This window comes from Podarcis gaigeae, assembly GCF_964106915.1.
Source record: "Podarcis gaigeae genome assembly, chromosome: 16".
Classification (NCBI taxonomy): Eukaryota; Metazoa; Chordata; class Lepidosauria; order Squamata; family Lacertidae; genus Podarcis; species Podarcis gaigeae.
Window position 1 is genome coordinate 29,723,205 of NC_139693.1, and position 15,222 is coordinate 29,738,426.

General features: G+C 46.5%; 1 protein-coding gene across 1 annotated transcript; it reads right to left on the reverse strand.

Moving 5' to 3' along the window:
• Positions 1 to 3,956: 3,956 nt before the first annotated feature.
• CLDN5 (claudin 5) lies at positions 3,957 to 6,003 on the reverse strand. The gene has a single exon (XM_083717894.1). It carries the CDS (start codon positions 5,845 to 5,847, stop codon positions 5,182 to 5,184), a length of 666 nt encoding a protein of 221 aa, XP_083574020.1. The 5' UTR covers positions 5,848 to 6,003; the 3' UTR covers positions 3,957 to 5,181.
• Positions 6,004 to 15,222: the final 9,219 nt, after the last annotated feature.

Here is a 15,222-nt window from a genome sequence, read left to right on the forward strand (position 1 = left end):
TGTTCAGGAGAATTCAATGGCTTTGAAAGACGACTAGACAAATTTGTGGCTACTTGTGGACAAGGACTAAGCTCTCTGCCTCCACAGTCAAGAAGAAGAAGAAGAGGAGGAGGAGGAGGAGTTTGGATTTGATATCCCGCTTTATCACTACCTGAAGGAGTCTCAAAGCGGCTAAAATTCTCCTTTCCCTTTGTCCCCCACAACAAACACTCTGTGAGGTGAGTGGGGCTGAGAGACTTCAGAGAAGTGTGACTGGCCCAAGGTCACCCAGCAGCTGCATGTGGAGGAGCAGAGACGCGAACCCGTTTCCCCAGATTACGAGTCTACCGCTCTTAACCACTACACCACACTGGCTCTCAGAGGCAGCGATGCTTCTGAGTCCCAGTCGCTGGAACCCACAGGAGGGAGAAAGTCCTCTTGCTCTCAGGTCCTGCTTTTGAGCTCCCCACAGGCATCTGGTTGGCCACTGTGAGAACAGAATGCTGGACTAGATGGTCCACTGGCCTGATCTTTCAAGGCTCTTCTTATATTCTTAGAAATACCAAACAGGAAGATGTCTTTATCTCGTCTGGCATGAAGTGGAGAGGCATGGAGTGACGACATTCGAAACAGGAAACTGAATTTTTTGCAAAGGATTTCTAGCTTGCATTAATATTATTTTGTTTTATTCATTTATCAAAGTATTTCTTCACTGCTATTTCGCAGAACATTGGGGTAGTGCACAGGGACAATAAAAACATTTTAAAACAACAGGAAGAGATCATTAAAAGGACATTTTAAATAATTGCACAGGCCTACCAGCAATGAAGGATATAGAACTGTTGGAAGGGATCACAAAGGCAATTTAGCCCAACCTTTTGCCAGTGCAGGAAATCGAATTTATATGGCAACTCTACTTGTGAAAACCTTCTCTAAGCACGAGTTTCCACGAGTACAGCTATTGTGTTAGATTCCTCCAGGGAGCAGCATTAAATCTACCCTTGTGTTAATGGACAAAGAATGTTGAATAGTCCTGGTTATTAGTTTTTAACCTCAAAAATTCACAGCTTATTTTTCAGTAAACCACTTCCAAGATGCCCCTGTTCATGCTAATCTCTTTTTCTGTACTGGGTTGCCAATAATGTGTGTGTGCGCACCCGTGTGTATAGTGTAAAGAGAGTGACAAATAATGGTATGACTTGGCTCAGAATCTCAGCAAACACCTGTGTGTGTAACCAACAAGTGCAACCCTTCATGGACCCTACACCATGAAAAATGATACCACTCTGGAAGACTGTCCCGGAAATTGGCAGTGATGTCTGAGCCTGTGGCAGGTGATGGAGGAGGATCCAAATCTAGTAACTCATAAGAAGCCAGTGCCTCAAATTTACTGCCTATCCATTTCACTGGATGACCCAGACTTTGTCAATGAAGGGAGAGAAAGATGCCGAAATTTCTAGCCACTTAGAAACACAGGCAGCTGCCTTGTACAGAGTCAGACCATTGGTCCACCCAGCCCAGTATTGTCTATATTGACTGGCAGTGGCTCTCTAGGGTTTCGGACAGACTCTTCATAGAATCAGAATTGTAGGAGTTCAATCCCTGGAGATGCCAGGGATTGAACCTGGGACCTTCTGCATGCAAGGCAGATGCCCTACCACTGAGCTACAGTCCTTCCCCCACTTTTCTGCATGCCTAAAATCCTATCGGGACGCGGGTGGCGCTGTGGGTTAAACCACAGAGCCTAGGACTTGCCGATCAGAAGGTCAGCGGTTCGAATCCCCACGACGGGGTGAGCTCCCGTTGCTCAGTCCCAGCTCCTGCCCACCTAGCAGTTTGAAAGCATGTCAAAGTGCAAGTAGATAACTAGGTACCACTCTGGCGGGAAGGTAAACAGCGTTTCCGTGCGCTGCTCTGGTTTGCCAGAAGCGGCTTAGTCATGCTGGCCACATCACCTGGAAGCTGTACGGAGGCCCCCTCGGCCAATAAAGCGAGATGAGCGCCCCAACCCCAGAGTCGGCCACGACTGGACCTAATGGTCAGTGGCCCCTTTACCTTTAAAATCCTGTTACAGATAGGTAGCCATGTTGGTCTGCCATAGTCAAAACAAAACAAAATCCTTCCAGTAGCACCTTAAAGACCAACTAAGTTAGTTCTTGGTATGAGCTTTCGTGTGCATGCACACTTCTTCAGATACACTGAAACAGAAGTTTCCAGACCCTTCTATATATAGAACCTTCTCACTATATAGAAGGGTCTGGAAACTTCTGTTTCAGTGTATCTGAAGAAGTGTGCATGCACACGAAAGCTCATACCAAGAACTAACTTAGTTGGTCTTTAAGGTGCTACTGGAAGGAATTTTTTTTGCTTTAAAATCCTATCATCCCCACCAGCGGTCTCTCCCCTAAACTGAAAAACCCCAAATGTTTGAGTCTTCCTTTATCAGACAGGTACTCCAACACTTTCGTTATACTGGTCACTCTTTTCTGTATCTTTTCTACTTCTGGCACCATCCTTTTCAGCCTAAGGCAACCTATGGTTCCATCTGTCTTTTGCAGGGCTACAATGTTCATCAACCCCATCCAACATAGCCTGATGAGAGTTGTAGTCCAAAACAGCTAGAGGGTACAGTCGTACCTTGGTTCTCGAACAGCACGCGTTCCAGGAGTCCGTTTGACTCCCAGAACCATTTGAAAACCAAGACATGGCTTCTGATTGGCTGCAGGAGCGTCCTGCAGCCAATCGGAAGCTGAGGAAGCTGCACTGGATGTTTGGCTTCCGAAAATAGTTCGAAAACCACAACACTCACTTCCGGTTTTCATTCATTCCGGAGCTGAAACGTATGAGTTCCAAGGCGTTCCGCAAGCAAGGTGGACTGTGCCAGGTTGGCAAAGATTGTATTAAGGGATAAGACATCTATACTGTCCTGAAGTCACGACCTTCTGCCATATCTATTTTTTGGATAGGTTTGTAGCTGTTGCAGCAGTGAGCTGAAGCAATTTTACTCAGCGGAAACATTTGCTCTGTTCTACGCAACTTCTTTTCTTGTAACATGCATTCAAACCTGGAGTTTTAACAATAGCTTCCCTTCTGGCATTTGAATCAGACGAAAGAAAACCCACCTTTTCCTGGAGGAATTGTGCCCCGGCACGCAGAGAACGGCATGTGAACAACCAAAGAGATGCCAGTTTCATGCCCTGAAGAATCAGACCCACAGAGGTCGGTTGGCGGCTATTAAAATCGGAGCGTTGAGCTTGCAGCCCACCTGCCCCCACCCCTGCCGGATTTGAACTAATCTCCTTGCACCGCCAAGCAGGGCTTTGAAACTAAACAAATACTCAGCACCCAGAATGAAAAACAACTTGAGGCTGAGGAAGGCTGGGCTAAGTTTCAAAAGAGTCGGACAGCAGCCACAAACGCACACAAAGGTTGCAGAGGAAAAACGTTGGTCTCTCTCCTGCTAGCCTACTCTCAAAATTATGTCTTAAACCTGTTAGGACATTGACAGGCAACCTCTTTTACTTGAACATTCATCCCCATTTGTTTGCAAGGAGGGTAGAGGACTTTGCGTCAATGGGAAAGTACCATCCCAGAGTTTCCAGTGCATTTTCCTATCAGTTTCCTGCGCTTTTTGGACTTTCGTCTAGCTTGCAAGTTTCCCGTTGGGACATCTGGTTGGCCACTGCGAGGACAGAAGGCTAGACTACATGGGTCATTGGCCTGATCCTCTAGGGAAGTAGGTTTGTTGCACAAGGAGACCTCCCATTTGATTATCACTTGCCTGGGCATGACTGGATCCCACCCCAAAATAGCCACAGTCTGAAAGTGCCTTTACCCCATCTGGGTTGTTCCTACAGAACTAAAGGAAACAGACCAGGCAGCAAGAAAGACAAAAGGAACCCAATTCGGCTTCAGGGACACTTGGTAAACATGAGCAGATAGGGTTTCCCTCCTTAAAAATGACCAAAAAAACACCATGCAGTTGTAATATTTATATAAATATACACAATATATAAAAGTCGACGATCTTGGATTCGAAAATACTGCTCAGAACAACAGAGGATTAAGTTTAGGTTACAAAACGGTAGAATCCAGTACCAGTCATGACTCCTGTGTCAACCCCACTGAAATGATCGAAGCTTATGCAAAAGCAATTCTGTAAATTAAGACTGCAATGTAAACGGAAAAAAGAAAAATTGGGAATTGAAACCTTGAAAAATTGATTACTTGACCAGGCTTTTGGAACCGGGATGGATTTTTATTTAGAGGCAAAAATACTGACACGGTCATTAATAAAAAATAAATCCAAGTGTGAAATTCTCCTCCTTATCGCACAGCTTAATAGTTAACAACATACACTGAAAAGTTTTTTAAAAAACAAAACCCAACACTTTTAAGGCAGGTGTGTAGGGAGGAAATCTTACCCTATGAGTGCCCTGCCCTTTGAACACAGGGAAGCTCTGACCCTCAAGGCAGCCTTTGCACAATCCCACTGACTTCACATCTGGCCGAACTGAAACCACTTGGGATCACAGCCATACTCCAGTTTTACTCCAAAGATGCAAATTCGAGGAGCCATTAAAAAAACCAATTCTAAAACCATCTATTACTCCTGCAATGCTTGCTCAGCGTTTAATACCCGGCGAATCCCTTTGGATCATTTGAAACAGTACAAAACGAGGCAAGCCCCCCTCCCTAACCCGGAATATTTACAATCAGGATGACTTTCCCAAGGCTAACCAAACACATGCTCTTTTTCTTTTCTTTTTTGCCCGGCTTGATTTAGAGTGCAAATTCTCCCATTTACATATAATTTAAAAGAAGCAGACCGTGTGTGTGTGTGTGTGTTCCCACCCGAAGCTTCCAGTTCAGAAGCGACGCCACGAAATCGGTACAATTTGGGGGTCCAAAAAAAAAACAACAACCCCCAAACCCAGAGGAGTCCTAAATGCAACGGAGAGTTCCTGGGCGCGATTCCTTTTCTTCGCAAAAGAGAGTTTTCTTGGGAAGAAGAGACAAAAGCAGTTTAAAAGGGAGAGGGGAGGGAGGGAGCGCTGGTCTTCTGCCAAGGCGATCGCCCCTCGGAAGCTCGACGGCGAGGCCGAGAGACGCGCCAACGCCGCCGCCGCCGCTCCTCCCCGCGAAGTCCCCGCTGCGCTGGCTCCGACGGCCGCCGTCGAAGTTCCCCTGCCGGGGCCGCCTTCAGACGTAGTTCTTCTTGTCGTACTCCCCGTTGGAAGTGGCGGCGTTGGTGGCGGGCCTCCTGGGAGCCGAGTACTTGACGGGGAAAGCCGAGGGGTCTCCCTTGCGGGCGCAGGAGCAGCAGATGAGCGAGCCGCCCACCATCAAGAGCGCGGCGGCGGCCCAGCCGAGGTACAGCGCCGCGCCCATCTCCCGCTTGCGCGACGACGGCACCGAGGGGTCGTAGAAGTTGCCGATGACGATGTTGGCGTACCAGCAGGGCGGGATGAGCACCAGCAGGCCGCAGGCCACGAAGAGGCCGCCGCCCACCGCCGCGATCAGGTCCTTGGCTTTGCCGGGGCGCACGCAGTTGGTGCACTGCGCGCCCACCACCGTCACCAGCAGCGCCACCAGCCCCAGCAGCGCCCCGATGACCATCAGCGCCCGGCCGGCCTGGGTCTCGGGGCTGAGCGCCAGGATGGAGTCGTGCACCTTGCACTGCATCTGCCCCGTGCTCTGCACCACGCAGTTCATCCACAGGCCCTCCCAGGTGCTCTGCGCCACCACGATGTTATTCTCGATGAAGGCCGACACTTGCCACATGGGCAAGCCGGCCACCACGATGGCTCCCAGCCAACCCAGCAGCGACAGCGACAAGCCCAGGATCTGCAGCGCGGCGGACGCCATCCCGGCGTCTGGCCTCGACGGCGCTTCTCCAAAGACGGGGTGGGATCTGACCTCTGGATCTCCTCTCCTCCGGATCGCCTCTTTCAGCCTTGCTTCTCCTTGCGTCTCCCGGTGCTCCTGCAATCCCGCTCTGCCGCCTAAGTCTCATGGAGAAGCCGCCCCGACGTGCCTCTTTATAGAGGCGGCCGCGAAGCCCGGGCAGGCGGACCCTGGCTGCCCCCGCCGGAGGGCCTCCCCCGCCCAGGCGCGCCGTAGCCAATCGGGAGAGGGCAGCGGCCCCTCGCAGCCAATGAGGGGGCTGCGAGGCAGCGGTTGAAACAGGGCAACACAAAGACGCGTGCGAGTGACTCACGGTTCGACGGGGTGGGAGGGAACGGAAGCCGCTCGCCGCCCGCTCCTCATCCCCTTGTGACTGCGGTGGGGAAAGGGTGCGATGGGGGCAAAGGTACTTCCCAAGGTTTAGAAAAGAAGGAGAAAAAGAAGGGGGAAGGCTCCGTCTGTGCCAGGGAGGTCGCTTGCGTCCCGTGTGAGACGTGCGCCAGGCAGGGAGATAGAGAAGCTCCCTTTCGAAATTCTGCCAGTCAGTGTTGGAAATGCACCAATGGTCTGACTCCGTATAAGGCAGTTTGTCTGTTCTTGCGAAGACTAGAGTCCAAAATTACCTGCTTGCACCAGTGGGGAGAAATCTTTCCCTCTGAGGAAGAACTTACTGCTTTTAAACATTTGGTTTAATTTATTGTACAGTCATACTTCCACTTACAGATGCTTAAGGTTGTGCGTTTTCGGGTTGCCGGAACGGGTTACTTCTGGGTTTTGGTGCATGCGCAGAAGCGCAAAATTGTGCTTTGCACATGCGCAGAAGCACTGAATCGCGACCCACATGTGTGCAGACACGGCGGTGCGGGTTGCGAACGTGTGCCTCCCGCACGGATCACGTTCACAACCCGAGCGTCCACTGTATTTCTAGACTGCTTTCCATTCAAAGCAGATGACAAACAATAGCATTATAACAAAAAACTGATGTGGAAATGTGTAGAACAAAATTTAGGGTTGGGATTTGAACCGCCAACCTTCCGATCGGCAAGCCCAAGATTCTCTGTGGTTTAGACCTCAGTGCCACCTGCACCCATGAAACAACAAAAACTGATGTGGAAATGTGGAGAACAAAATTTAGGGTTGGAAAAATGAGAAATGCATAGAAACTGAAATTGACAGATCTGTCCATCCCTAGTTAGTAAATAAGTACTAATTATTGGAACCTTTTAATGAGGGTGAAAGAGGAGAGTGCAAAATATGGTCTGAAGCTCAACATCAAAAAAACGAAGATCATGGCCACTGGTCCCATCACCTCCTGGCAAATAGAAGGGGAAGAAATGGAGGCAGTGAGAGATTTTACTTTCTTGGGCTCCATGGTCACTGCAGATGGTGACAGCAGTCACGAAATTAAAATACTCCTTCTTCTTGGGAGAAAGGCGATGGCAAACCTAGACAGCATCTTAAAAAGCAGAGACATCACCTTGCCAATAAAGGTCCGTATAGTTAAAGCCATGGTTTTCCCAGTAGTGATGTATGGAAGTGAGAGCTGGACCATAAAGAAGGCTAATCGCCGAAGAATTGATGCTTTTGCATTATGGTGCTGGAGGAGACTCTTGAGAGTCCCATGGACTGCAAGAAGATCAAACCTCTCCATTCTGAAGGAAATCTGCCCTGAGGGCTCACTGGAAGGACAGATTGTGAAGCTGAGGCTCCAATATCTTGGCCACCTCATGAGAAGAGAAGACTCATTGGAAAAGACCCTGATGTTGGGAAAGATGGAGGGCACAAGGAGAAGGGGACGACAGAGGACGAGATGGTTGGACAGTGTTCTCGAAGCTACCAGCTTGAGTTTGACCAAACTGCGGGAGGCAGTGGAAGACAGGAGTGGCTGGCGTGCTCTGGTCCAGGGGGGTCACGAAGAGTCGGACACGACTAAACAACAACAACTAATTATTGGTTGTTCAACCAAATGTTACTCTTCTGTTAGCCTTTATCTTTTGCCAGACGGTACTTAAGAGTTACTGCAGCAGAGGAACAGAAGGCAAAATTGTTTTAAGAACACCTAATCCCCATTGACTATCATGAAAGGCAAATATTGCATTTAGTAAGCATCTCCCTCCCATTGCTTGTTAGGACAAACTCTTAGATCTTTCGAGATGTATCACTTTGGAAGATGAAAAATATACAGCCCAAGTGAAGTTTTGTTACTCAGCCCTAAGCCGATTTAATCCCACGGCAACTCATCAAGCAGAATCAAGTGGTGATATTATAATTCTCTACACACATCTACTGAGAAGTAAGCCACTTTGTGGTTTTTCTAAATATCTTTTTCCATTTTACAATATTCAACAATAACTATAAATCACACACAAATTCAATAATGTTTTCTGCTGCTTCCTTCACTCCTCTTCTGGGTTTCTTATTTTTCTATCAAATTCTTACTGCATATCTTAATTTATCCTTTTTACCCATTTGTCCTTTTTAATTCCCTTAGCATCGTTACTGCTTGTGTTTATATCAATCCTGCTAATGTTTCTAATTGGTTACAGTTTGTTTTCATATGTATTCAATAATTTCCCCCCATTCTGCTACAAAGTGTTTATCATCCTGATCTTTTAACCTTCTGGTATTCTCTGGTATCTCTTAACCTCTCTGCGTATTCCATCCATTTTAGTTGCCAATCGCCTCTTTTGGTGTCAGTTCCTTTTTCCAGTTTTGTGCATATATCATCCGGGCAGTCATGGTAGCATACATAAATGGTTTTTTCCCTTATCTTTCAGCACCCCTTCTCCAAGTATACCTAAAAGGAAAGCTTCTGGTTTTCAAACAAAAGTTATTTTAACCCCCCCCCCCAATTCATTATAAATCCTTTCCCATAAGGCTTTTGCAACTTTACAGGACCACCACATGTGAAAAAAGTACCCTCTTTCTTTTTACACTTCCAGCATATATTGGATTTAGACATACATTTTTTTCCAGCTTGCTAGTCATCAAATACCATCTATACATCCTCTTCATGCAGTTTTCTTTTAATGCATAGGTAAAGGTACCCCTGCACGTACGAGCCATGCGTGTCCGACTCTAGGGTTGTGTGCCCATCTCACTAAGAGGCCGGGGGCCAGCGCTGTCCGCAGACACTTCCGGGTCATGTGGCCAGCGTGACGAAGCTGCTCTGGCGATCCAGCACCAGCGCAGCACACCAAAACGCTGTTTACCTTCCCGCTATAAAGTGGTACCTATTTATCTACTTGCACTTAAGGGTGCTTTCGAACCGCTAGGTGGGCAGGAGCTGGGACCGAAAGACGGGAGCTCACCCCGCCGCGGGGATTCGAACCGCCGACCATACGATCGGCAAGTCCTAGGCACTGAGGTTTTACCCACAGCGCCACCCGCGTCCCTTTTAATGCATAGCATACTGTAAATTTTACATCTCCTTTCCAAGATCTTTCCCACACTGCTATATCAATGTTATAAACTATATTGATTGCTCAATGTATTTCTCCCTGGCTTAGGAGAAAGGCAGGATATAAATACATTTAATAATAATAATAATAATAATAATAATAATAATAATAATAATATTTTAACCCATTGTGGCATGTACTCCTTGGTGAGATGCGTCTTTCTCCCTCATTATTAATGCTCAAGAGGAACTTAAAATTCCTGTTCACCCAGGCAAAAGGGTCTGTCAATAGTGAAGTTATCAGGTGTGTGCATATGTGATAGTTTAAAAATATTTTTAATGGTTTGTAAATATGTCTCTTATTTTATTTTTAATGCTATGTACAGTGGTACCTCGGTTTAAGTACCTAATTCGTTCCGGAGGTCCGTTCTTAACCTGAAACTGTTCTTAACCTGAAGCACCACTTTATCTAATGGGGCCTCCTGCTGCCGCCACGCCGCAGGAGCACAATTTCTGTTCTTTTTTTATATATATATAATATTTATTCAAATTTTGAAGATTACAAAAAGGAACAATAAAAAATAAAAATAAAAAAGACATAAGAAATACAAACAAACAATTAAAAAAAACAGATCAGACCTTTACATAGCTTTCTTTCCTTTACTTATTTCCTTGACCTCCTCACATCTCCCTTTTTTGTATTCTAGTTCAGTTAGATGTTTCAGCAAATCCTTTCCAGCTTTGTTTTTAATCCTAATAATTTATCTTAATATACTGTAATTCTCGTCTTTCACCAATTAATAAATCAATTTTAACCTAATCCTTTATATCATTTCTGCTAAAACCACATTACTTCATTCCAACAACCTTCTAACATTCCTTAATTCTGCAATGTTTCTGTAAATAAACTTTAAATTTTTTCCAATTTTCTTCCACCATCTCTTCACCTTGGTCTCAGATTCTGCCAGTCATTTCCGCCAGTTCCATGTAGTCCAGCACAATTTCTGTTCTTATCCTGAAGCAAAGTTCTTAACCTGAAGCACTATTTCTGGGTTAGTGGAGTCTGTAACCTGAAGTGTATGTAACCTGAAGCGTATGTAACCCAAGGTACCACTGTATATGCTTCAGAGAGGTCTTTTGTTTTTAATGGTTTGTAAATGTGTCAAATGTTTATTTTATTTTTAATTGCATTGTTTTTATAGCCTGGTGTTTGCTGTCCTGGGTGCCTTTGGGAAGAAGGGTGGCATATAAATTTGGGGGTGGTCTCCATTGTTAGCCCCACTCAGAACAGACCCACTGAAACTGAGGGCACAGCTAACTTAAGAGACATTCCTTTCAAGGGGTTTACTCCGAATGGAATTTAGTTGGAGGCAGCTCTTAAGAAATAAATAATTACACTGAACAAGGAGTATAATAATAATAATAATAATAATTTATTATTTGTACCCTGCCCATCTGGCTGGGTTTCCCCAGCCACTCTGGGCGGCTTCCATAAAAACCAAAAATACACTAAAATATCACAGATTAAAAACTTCCCTTAAGATGTCTTCTGAATGTCAGGTAGTTGTTTATCGCTTTGACATCTGCTGGAAGGGCGTTCCACAGGGTGGGTGCCACTACGGAGAAGGCCCTCTGCCTGGTTCCCTGTAGCTTTGCTTCTCGCAATGAGGGAACCGCCAGAAGGCCCTCGGCACTGGACCTCAGTGTCCTGGTAGAACGATGGAGGTGGAGACGCTCCTTCAGGGATACTGGGCCGAGGCCGTTTAGGGCTTTAAAGGTCAACACCAGCACTTTGAATTGTGCTCCGAAACGTACTGGGAGCCAGTGTAGGTCTTTCAAGACCGGTGTATGGCAAAAGAAAGTGAAGAGGAGGAAGAGGGGTCCAGGGCAGGGGTCAGCAACCAGGGCTAGAATTAGGTTTGATGAGGCCCTGAGCTACTGAAGGTAATGGGGCCCTTTATATGTCCAGCTGTCCTTTGTCAACGACAAATTGTCACTGTTTTTTGTGTTGAATATATGAGAACCAAGGTACCCCACTGCATGTAGAAATGAGCAAACCAGTGATATTTTAGGGAGCAGGCTAGCAGGTGGCGCACATTACTTACATCACAGGAGCCTACACAACACAAAACACTGTTGCTGTGTGTAGGTTTTATTTTATTTATTTTTTATCTTATATTTTGGAAATGTACATCCAGTTGTTTTTTTCCTTCAGTTTTTTTTGGGGGGCCCCCCAAGAGAGTGGGGGAAGGGACGCAGGTGGCGCTGTGGGTTAAACCACAGAGCCTAGGACTTGCAGATCAGAAGGTTGGTGGTTTGAATCCCCGCGACGGGGTGAGCTCCCGTTGCTCGGTCCCTGCTCCTGCCAACCTAACAGTTCAAAAGCACGTCAAAGTGCAAGTAGATAAATAGGTACCACTCCGGCGGGAAGGTAAACGGTGTTTCTGTGCGCTGCTCTGGTTTGCCAGAAGCGGCTTAGTCATGCTGGCCATATGACCCAGAAGCTGTACACTGGCTCCCTCGACCAATAAAGCGAGATGAGCGCCACAACCCCAGAGTCAGTCACGACTGGACCTAATGGTCAGGGGTCCCTTAACCTTTACCTTTAAGAGAGTGGGGCCCTAAGCTATAGCTTGTTTAGCTTATATGTAAATCCGGCACTGTCAGCAACAGACACTCCCAGGAATTGGGGCCCTGGCAGTTGCGCAAGAATGTCTCCATCTGACGTTCAGCCAGCCCTCTGATCCATGTGGCCGTACGACAAATGTTCCACCCTTCCCTATGCAACTTTCCTATGTGTAATTAATTATCAGAAGTATTCCCCCCCGTTATGACATCAAAACACATGCCCCGTCTGCCACAAAACACCTGCATTTTCACTCTGCGTTGGAGGAATTACAGTATACACTTAGCACTAATTATCTGACTCTCTAGTGAGTCTCAAGGCAGAGGTTGATGTCCAGTTGCTGCCAGAGGCTTCCTGAAACGAGGCGATGCAATTGTGGCCGTTGGTTTGCTCTCTGTGAAAAGAACAATAAAGCCAATTAATTTCCGTGGACCTCATTTTTCTAAGATGACGAGGAGATTTGCGTTATCCTTTAGCGGTCCGATCCACCCCTTCTCGGTATGAAAAAGAGCGATAGTAAAATGATCTCGGCAGAGTAACTCTCCCCTCCATATTAACTTCATTTGAAACAACAACACAATATGTATATTTATTTAGATCATTTGTACCCCACTCTTCAAACAAAAAGAATTCCACAGTGGTTTATATGTAATGTAATGTTAAAACAAGACAGCCCCTGCCATTGGGCTTACAACCTATAAGGCATGACACACAAGGCAAAAGGGACAAGGAGGGAAGAGGAAAACAGCAAACTCAGGCAAAATAGGAACTGGCCACATTTACATGTCAATAGAAGCCAGGAACCTTGATTTATCCTGGCTTGAGGGAAACAAATAGTTTCTCCATCAACATATATGCTGTATATAGTTTTGTAATCTTAATTATATTTGTTGGTCATTTTGTGGTTTCTGGTTTCTCTGCTTCCATTTTTTAATTAATGTAGCCTTTTTTTCTTTTTTCTCTTGTTTTCATTTACTTTTACAACAATAATAATCTCAACAAAACAAAGCAATAAATCAATAAATAAGCAAGCATGGGGGAAAGTGCCCCAATTAGTACTTTGACCAGAAGTAATATGCTCCTGAATTTCCCAGCAAAACATTTGCAATGTGCTTGATTTGCCATTCCTAAAAAAAAGAGGAAATACTCAAAGTGTCTTAAAAAGCAGAGACATCACCTTGCCAACAAAGGTCCGTATAGTTAAAGCCATGGTTTTCCCAGTAGTGATGTATGGAAGTGAGAGCTGGACCATAAAGAAGGATGATCACCGAAGAATTGATGCTTTTGAATTATGGTGCTGGAGGAGACTCTTGAGAGTCCCATGGACTGCAAGAAGATCAAACCTCTTCATTCTGAAGGAAATCAGCCCTGAGTGCTCACTGGAAGGACAGATCCTGCAGCTGAGGCTCCAATACTTTGGCTACCCCATAAGAAGAGAAGACTCCCTGGGAAAGACCCTGATGTTGAGAAAGGAGAAGGGGACGACAGAGGACGAGATGGTTGGATAGTGTTCTTGAAGCTACCAGCATGAGTCTGACCAAATTGCGGGAGGCAGTGGAAGACAGGAGTGCCTGGCGTGCTCTGGTCCGTGGGGTGGCGAAGAGTTGGACACGACTAAACGACTAAACAACAACAACAACAACTCAAAGTGTCTGTACATGTAACCACAATGGTTTCTTTGGTGGGAAGAGGGAAATGACTCCAGCAACTTGTCGAGAGCACCAGCTTGTCCATCCTTGCTCTACAGGTATTAATTAACTCAGCAAAGTCTGGTAGCTCAGGTGGTTGAGCATCTGCTTTGCCTGCCCCAGTATCTCCAGGTGTGGATGGGTGAGACTGCTGCCTGAAGCCCTAGAGAGCTGCTGCCAGTCAGTGTAGGATGTACTGAGCCAGTCTAAGTGGTGAAAAAGAAGGTCAAGGACCGCTGGATGGTTAAGTCCAGTCAAAGGCGACTATTGGGTTGCGGCGCTCATATCGTTTCAGGTCGAGGGAGTTGGTGTTTGTCCACAGACAGCTTTCCGGGTCATGTGGCCAGCAGGACTAAACCACTTCTGGTGCAACAGGACACTGTGACAGAAGCCAAAACGCATTCAAACGCCATTTACCTTCCCGCCGCAGTGGTACCTATTTATCTACTTGCACTGGTGTTCTTTCGAGCTGCTAGGTTGGCAGGAGCTGGGACAGAGCAACGGGGACTCACCCTGTCATGGGGATTCAAACCGCCAATCCTCCGGCCAGCAAGCCCAAAAGGCTCAGTGGTTTAGACCACAGCACCACCCGCATCCCTGTGGATGCAATGGGCAGACTCTGTAGAAGGGAAATCCCTATGTTCCTAAGTTAGTGTTATTATCACCCCTATGTTTCTAAGTTATTTTGCCCACATGTAAGTCGTTTTTTTTGTATATCTTTGCCATGTTTAAATCCGCAGATGACAAGATTGTAATTGAAAACTAATAAAAATTATTATTTAAAAAAATGACTAAATCCACACATGACTCATGGGGACACAGACCCAACCATGGGATGCTCTTTCCACACATTCCACTTCCCTGCTATCAGTCCTGACATGTCATGCTAGAGGTCATTACAGTAGTCATTTCCTGATTGCCAGAAAAGACGCCTCTGTGGTTACATGTGCACCCTCTTTGACCATTCATTTCCTTTTTAGGAATATTTTTTTCTTCGCCTGTGTGAGCATGACATTTTATTTCAGGAGCAGTGGAGACTGAGTACTTACTTTCCCCCTACATAACACACACACACACACACACACACACACATAAATTGGATGCATTGGTGTTTCTGTGTGTGTCCCTGAAAAAGGCTTCTTGAGAATTTGGTTTCGTTCCAAAAAGCAAAGCTTGCTGCAGGTTGACTCTGCATTGCTCCCACAGCACATCCCTTTGAATACAGATGTAGGCAATGGTGTCTTTGTGGACCCACAGCTGCCCAATGACATTACGGGTGGGTGTTCCCCACAACTGCAATCACCACTCCCTTTTTCATTCACCTGGACCAGGGATCAGCAAACTTTTTTAGCAGGGGGCCGGTCCACTGCCCATCCACTCAGACCTTGAGGGGGGGGTCAGACTATATTGGGGGGGGGGAATGATGCAAGAACACCATGAGCCCCAATGGCTGCTTACCTGTGTCTTGTGAGCAGCTGCAGCGGGACAATGAGTGGCACGTGGAAGGGCTCCGGAGAGAGGTTGCTTAAAATGGCGGCCGCTGGAGCGCTGCTGCTGCTGGCACCAATAAAGCACAGCCCCCTTCCTCCTATAGGCAGGGCGGGGAGAAGCCAGGAGGAGGG